This window comes from Lactuca saligna, chromosome 1 (genome assembly GCF_052625555.1).
Source record: "Lactuca saligna cultivar CGN05327 chromosome 1, ASM5262555v1, whole genome shotgun sequence".
In the NCBI taxonomy this organism is placed as follows: domain Eukaryota; kingdom Viridiplantae; phylum Streptophyta; class Magnoliopsida; order Asterales; family Asteraceae; genus Lactuca; species Lactuca saligna.
Window position 1 is genome coordinate 35519054 of NC_136417.1, and position 7962 is coordinate 35527015.

At 36.1% G+C, this 7962-nt stretch overlaps 1 protein-coding gene across 1 annotated transcript; it reads left to right on the top strand.

The window, feature by feature from the left end:
- The first annotated feature begins 4307 nt into the window (after positions 1 to 4307).
- LOC145032672 (uncharacterized) lies at positions 4308 to 7544 on the top strand. The gene is made up of 4 exons (XM_078981571.1): positions 4308 to 4531; positions 5361 to 5541; positions 5617 to 5687; positions 5773 to 7544. Exons 2-4 carry the CDS (start codon positions 5436 to 5438, stop codon positions 7312 to 7314), a joined length of 1719 nt encoding a protein of 572 aa, XP_078837697.1. The 5' UTR covers positions 4308 to 4531; positions 5361 to 5435; the 3' UTR covers positions 7315 to 7544.
- The last annotated feature ends 418 nt before the right edge of the window (positions 7545 to 7962 follow it).

The window sequence follows — 7962 nt, forward strand, 5'->3', positions numbered from 1 at the left end:
CAAAGGTTGGGAGGAAGATGGAGGCAGAAACCCTAGTCTTAATGCTCCTTAAATAGAGTCCAAGACCTGGAATTTAGGGTTTTCCACTAAAAAGCACTGCCACGTCATGGTGCCTCAAGACCATGTCGTGGTGCCTCGAGACCACGTCGTGGTGGGTCATTAGAACCCGCGAACAAAGTTGATACGCCACGTCGTAGTGAGACTCCACCATGCCGTGGCCGCTTTTTTGGTTTATTTATTTTTTTTAGCACATCGGATGTTACAAATCTCCCCCACTTAAATTAGACTTCGTTTTCGAAGTCACCATCTATAAATAACTCAGCATAGTGCTCTTGCATTTCTGCCTCACGCTCCCAAGTAACTTTGGAACCTTTTTGATGTTGTCGTTGGACCTTGACCAATGATACCACCTTGTTGCACAAGGCTTTATTCTTCCTATCCAAGATCCCCAATGGTCTTTCCACATAATTCAGATGATCATTAACCTATATTTCATCCGAGGGAACAACCATGGACTCGTTGAACACACTTCCGAAGCTGAGAAACATGGAAAGTGTGGATCTGCCTGAGCTCGTCGGGAAAATCCAACAGGTACGTAACCTTGCTTACTCGGGTGGAAATCCTAAAGGGACCAATAAACCTGGGGTCCAGCTTGCCTCGCTTCCGAAATCAGATGTCACTTTTCCATGGTGACACCTACAGAAGCACCAACTCTCCTATTTGAAACTCGAGTTTCAAACTTTGCCAATCTGCATAACTCTTCTTTCGACTTTACACGACTTGCAACATGCCGTGCACCAGCCGAATCAACTATATGTTCTTGAGTACTACCTCAGTATTCCCCAAGAGCCGATGCCCAACCTCACCCCAACAAACCGGGGTCTTGCACCTCCTCCTATACAACATCTCAAATGGTGGTTGGTTAATACTAGAATGATAACTGTTATTATATGAGAATTCGGCCAGTGGGAGGTAAGTATCCCAAATTCTTCCAAAATCTAAAACACATTCCTAAAGCATATTTTCTAGCATTTGAGCCGTCTGCTCACTCTGATCGTCGGTCTAGGGGTGATACACTGTACTAAAATGCAACCGATTACCCAAATCCTCATAAAACTTTCCATAAAACCTAGAAGTAAAACGAACATCCCAATCTAAAACCACCAAAACTGGCACTCCATGTTGAACTACCACCGCACGGATATAGATATCAGCAAGCTTCTCAACAAATATACTCTCGATAATCGGTATGAAATGAGCACTCTTGGTCAACCTATTTACAAAGACCCAGATAGAATCAACTCCATGTGCTGTCATCGGTAGTTTTGTGATGAGATCCATTGTAATCTCTTCCCATTTCCACATGGGAATGGGTAACATCTACATCTTGCCATAGGGTCTCTGATGTTTGGCCGTGACTTTACTGCAAGTTAGGCACCACTCGACGAACCATGCTATCTCCTTTTTCATACATGGCCACCAATAACTCAACTTAAGATCCTGATATATCTTTGTGGCTCCAGGATGGATTGATAACTTTGACTTAGGTGCCCCCTCCATAACAGTTTGTCCCACCCTACCAGTAGTCGAAACCCAGACTCTACCGCACAAAAGTCAACAACCCCCGACTATCTCTAACAAGTAAAGGAATCTGACCCCTGATCCGCTCGGCCTTCCAATTCTCATTTTTCAACCCCTCCGCCTGAGCCTTCATGATCAAATCCAACAAAGGATAAATAATAACCATTCTCAAACAAATATCCCTGATAGGAGAACTTACAGCCTTACGACTCAAAGCATCGGCCACCACATTAGCTTGCCTGGGGTGGTACAAGATCTCGCAATCATAGTCCTTCACCATATCCAACCATCTCCGCTGCCGCATGTTCAAATTTGGCTAATCCATCAAGTACCTCAAACTCTTGTGGTCAGTGTAAACGGTTTAAGCTTTATACCTCCCGAGGCTTGAAAATGGGATGAAATTTCCGAATCTTCAAGCTCCAAGCTCACGAATGCTTCTTTAATGGATTCCTTCTTCACCAAAACACACAAAACTCACTTTAAATGCTCAAGATCTTCACAAAATAGTTAGGATTTTGAAATGACTGCTTTTGGGTAAGTGGAGGCTGAAAATGAAAAGGCCTCAACGAACTTAAGGTGTTTAAATAAGGTCTCAATCCTAAAATTTAGGGTTTTACGATTAGCATGAGTATGCCATGCATACTTCTTATGTACGCCCAACATACTTAAAGAAGTCCCCGATGCTCTTTAATGACTTACGCCAACGTAGACATAGTGTACACCCCGCATAAGGACCAGTTTTGCAAGGATTTAAGACTTTTGGGTTTAAAATGAAAATACTTCGAGAGCAGGTGTTACATAATCTTTCTTGAGCCATGGTACTTCGTAAATACAATTTCAAGAGCTTTTATATTGAACAACTTCTTTTCGTTGAAGCAACCGTAACCTCAACAAAGTTTATGTTTTTATTTCCACTTCAAGAAGTCAAAAGATCTAGAAATTTAATAATATAATCAGAAGTATGCATTTATTTTTAAAAAAACTACTGTCTAATAGCAATAATAGAATAAATTTATACCTTTAGTTGCCTCTAGAAGTCTATATATTCAAACTAAACATAAGTTTAATAGAAAATTATATGCCTCTTGATCCACATCACATAATCAAAAGACAAACGTTTAGAAAGAAACTATATAAGACTAGAAATTTCATTTGAAGCTACCATAAAAAAACAGAATCAAACCTAACACAACATAATAGAAATCGATTTTCATTATTTCTACTGTAATCGTCTTCCAACAACCAACAAAATAGTCTAACTCCAGAAGCAAACAAACAAAAACATTAAAAACAAATCTGGAATTGGAATGAGAAATAAATTACAATGTGAGAGATCAAAATTCAGAAATCCAACTCACCCAATCCCAATTTAAAATTGAAAACCTTAAGCTTCTTCGTGCTTTAAAATTAGAACAAAAAAAAAACTTAGAAATTAGAAGGAGAAGTAGAGAAATTCGTTGTAGTAGGTTTCAGAAGTTGGAATGAGAAAAGAAAACATAATAAGAGATATGCAAATTCAGAAATCGAACCAACCCAAACCAATTTTGAAATCGAAGACCTCATAATTCTTTAGATTTTCGATGGCTGTATGTTTCAGAAATCATAATACTAGGAATGTGATTGTGAGAAGTAAAGAATCGAAATAGAGAAATCATAAATTAGAATGAGAAATAAAGAAATTCAATTCAGTAGCCACTAGGTTTAAGAGAGAAGTAGATAAATTATAATGAGAATGATCAGTCCGTCAGTTGATTACAGGCTCCACAATCTAGACAATGTGCTTTTCTAGACGTCGATTGGCTTCTCGAGATGCTTCGTGTCCACGCTCGAGATAACGATATGCTGCCTCCAAACACCTATGAATTGTGAATCACTATCACACCATTTATTGGATTAAACTTTGGGCCAAAGTGAATTGTGAATCGCTATCAGACCATTTATTGAACTAAACTTTAGGCCAAAGTGTATATACAATATTAATTATTGGATCAATTTTTATTTATTTAATTTTTCTTTTTGTCGTGGGTTATGGTCCAACTCGCCCATGTATTGGACCAACCCTTGACAATACAAAAGGGGTATTCTACATAATTAGTTTAAGAACAAATATTAGATTTTTTTTAAACAAATGATAACAATCATACGATCTTGTGATCAATTCTACGGTCCAACGATTTGATCCTAATTTTACCAAAAAACAATCAGCATAAAATTGAGATCGATTTACCTAGGTAATCATAGAATCATCAGGATCATGATTTTAACAACCTTTAGAACTATACAAAAAATTATTCAAATAATAATAAACTTTATAAAAGATTACTAGCATAGATGCTTTTACATAAATTATTATTTGTTAAAACAGTTAATTACTATTTTATAAAAAAGGTGAAACATGATAATCTGAAAAGTTTCCCATGACGGGTCCACACAATCGTCACTACCCTTGAAATCCTCCACTTCGACCAACAAGATTCCAAATCAGTAAAGGTTTCTTTTTCCTTCACGTAAAAGAGTTCAAATATAAAAGAGGCGTTTGTAGAAAATTTATAACCTTTCTCTTGATTTACTTACATATATAACATTTTTTTTTCCTTATAAATCAAATAAAATGCAAAAAATAAAAAATAAAATAAATAAATAAAAATTATAGAATAAATTCCTTATTACAAAATCCAACCAATTTGTTGACTGACCCATTTAATGTCTTTGAAAAAAATTATTAAAGAATGCGACCACTAAAAAACCCAATAGTATACTCTTCAATAATGTTCTAAAAATTCTCTCAAAATCTCTGCAAATTCAGTTCTGGTTGTTTTTGTTTCTATTTGTCATAGTTTATATATAGATTCATTGCTCTATCCAGAATGGAAGGTTCGGGCATAGAAGAGAGTGAACAGACGCATAACCTGACTTGCAGATCTTGATTTCTTCATGTTCAATTGTTGATGTAAGTTTTCGCTGATTTGGGCTCGTTTATTTTGATAAATTCTTGAATATATCATCTGGGTTATAATTTTTATGCGCGTTTTGATCTGAGCTCGTAACTTGATAGTGGACAGTTCACTGTTTTTGTCAAAAGTCAATGATGCAGACTTCTGCTATGAATTCCGTGTTCTGTAAACTGTAATCAATTCTACTAATTTTGAATATCTAGGGTTTAATCTGTACCAATGCAGTTCAATTATTCATCGGATACTCCACATGTGGATTTGGTATTCGATTGTTTTGGAGTACGAAATTATGTGAAGCTTCTTTATGTGGTCGATCAGATATCTACTAGCAGTTGAAATCTATGGCATTTATAGTAAAGAATGATGATGTTACACAAGGGAATTCATGTTTTTAATGCTTTAATTGACAAATTCAAGCTTAGTAAATGTTTGACTTATCTGTTCTTCGAAGCAATTTCAGTCCACTTTCCGATTTTAAAATTTAGTACTTTTTCAAATTCTTACCAATATCAGTCGGTTGTACCTTACCATAAAAAGGAATCAATCATGCAATATCTGTCTTTTCTTCTTTATATCTAAATACCCATCAAGAATGTTGAATTTTAAAGCTAAAAACTAATTTGATTTTGACTCTAAAAAGTCAAAATTCGATTTGAGGGAGGAGTATCAGTAAGAATCACATATATACATTGCAAGCAACCCCAAAGGCGTGATTACTTACTTACTTACTGGTTGGTGGATCAGTAGATAGATTGTTTTGTTATTTATAAAATTTCAATACTTTGATGCCCTTTTAAGCATTTGATCATACGATGATATTTGCAGAAATTTTGAAGGGCTTATGATTTCAATCAAAGCAATAAATTTCTTGAACTGAGGTTCTGATGCAATCATGCAAATATGAAAGTTGACAAATTGAAACAAGATTCCGGCGGTGGTTTTCTTGATTTATTCGATTGGAATATGAAATCACGCAAGAAATTCTACAAAACTCCTGATTTATCAGGTAATCTTAATCTCATACTCGAAAGATATTAGCATTTTTCATACTTTTTTTAAACTTCAGTTTAAATTTTTATAGAACAATCGAAGCAGAAAAGGAGTAGCGATGTAAACATAAACATACCCATACCGATTACGCAATTTCATCCGGTATGAATCGCTATACATTTATGTTTAGATTTTGAAAGAATTTATTTGTTTCGAAGCTGAAAAATTACTTGTTTGAACATAAAAGTCGAAGGAATCGAACAATCGAAGCAGAAAAGGTTGTTCGTCTTCACTAATCGATGAAGATGATAATGGAAAATCCCCCGGAGTAGTCGCTAGGCTTATGGGATTGGATTCGCTTCCAAATCCAACTTCAAGTTTCAACGACACACAATCAAACCGATTTTTTGATTCCCGATATGTTAGAAAAAGAATCGAACTTGAACAGAAAGATTTCCACCAACAAATTGATCGAAAACATAAAGTGATCGAGAAGTTTCAAACCGAAAGTTTACCACGAAAATCCGATAAATCGGTTCATGTAACTCGACAAAAACTCTTATCTCCGATTAAAAGCTCCCGATTCGGGTCATCGAATGACCCGATTCGCATAATGCAAGTCGGGTCAAAAACACCATCGAGAAAACCATCGGAGTCGAATGCTGCTAGGAGTTTAAAAGGGCAATCAATGAATAAGAGTTGGGATGGTTGTTTAGATAGAAAACCGTTCATGGAAGATGGAAAGAAATCGGTTTCTTTAGCTCTTCAGGCAAAGATTAACGTTAAAACACGAGAAGGTTCGAGTACATTAAGGAAATCTTCTACAAACACTGTGCTCAAACAAAACAACCAGAAACAAAATTGCTTGAATGGAAGAGGAAATCCCGCTGCAAAATCTCCGGTCACTTTGACCAACTCACAGCGCCGGAAACCAATTTCCGGGAAGAGCTCGAGTAAAATTCCGGCGAACTCTATGAACAAAACTATCAATCAAAGGAAACGTGATAAAAATGAAGGAGATGGATACGTGGTTAGATCTAATGGATCGGATGTTGTTTCTTTCACATTCACTTCCCCAATTTCACGCACTCCGATAAGATCTACAGAGAAAAAGAACACCTTTTTGGCTGATAATCATGGCACCCTTTTGGACCAAAAACTAAGGGAAATAAACATAACTACAATCTTCCAAGATAAAGGAAACCAAGATAGAATCTATAAAGATGATTCCCGTTCGGGGTTCTCTTCAAATATCCCGTTGTTCAAAGATCAAGATCTTGTCGCAGTTTTATCGAAGAAATTCACAACAATGGAGGTTGAAACTGAATCAGAACCAAGTTACGTGGATAATATACTTTTCAATATCAAGTCCATGTTTGAGGATTTCAGTGTAGGAAGGACTCAAAAGATTGTAAACCCACGTCTATTTGATATACTGGAAGCCAAAAGACCGATTCTTGGGAAGAAAAATGAGGCTAAGTTAAGGCGTAAACTTGTGTTTGACTGTGTGAGTGAGTGTGTTGACTTGAAATGTAGAGTGTGGCTAAGAGGTTTATTGGTGGTGAGAAGAAAAAAACGGTTAGCAAAAGAAGTGTGTAATAAGATCTCGGGGTGGGAACGAATGAAAGATTGTATGGTGGATGAGCTTGTAGACAAGGATATGAGCAGTGATCAACACCAAAAGTGGCTTGATTTTGATGTTGAAGCGTTTGAAGTTGGAGTGGAAATCGAGAGGCGATTACTCGATTCTTTAATCAATGAAGTTGTTGCTGATATTTTGGTGGTATAGTTAGGATTAAAATGCATAGAATTTTGTGGATTTGGTTGTATGTTTATGGTTTGTTCTTGCAAATATCGTTTCTTTATACAGTTTTTGGGAATAATTTGGGTTCTTTTTGGCATTTTCTGTTGATTTTTTTTGCATATTATTGTACCACAATGAGCAAATGGTAGTGGAAGGTCTTGATTGTGCATTATGAACTCCAGAAGATGTTTGTATAAGATTGTATTTTTTATGCACTTCGTATATTGTCATATATTGAATAGGATAGACCTACTAGCTGTATCATAGTCTCGGCCATGGGCATTGCATGTTTCTATTTATAGTATCATAATTAGATCAAATCAATCACAAGAAATCTCACAATATGTGGTTTCAGAGCTAAGGCCATTGGGTCTCCACCATCTCAACATCTTTACCACCTTAACATCATCTCCTACCACAACCTTGAGGCAACATCTTTACCATCTTAACACCATCTTTCTATGACAACCTCAACCTTCAGGGTGTGGCCATGTAACATCCATAAAAATCATGCAAATTTAAAATTTTTTAAAACATTTAGAAACCAACAGTTATTACAAATTTGTTATCAAAATAGTTCTATATCAGAGTATCCCAGAAACAAAGTCATAAAAAGTGAGGAGTTGTACGATC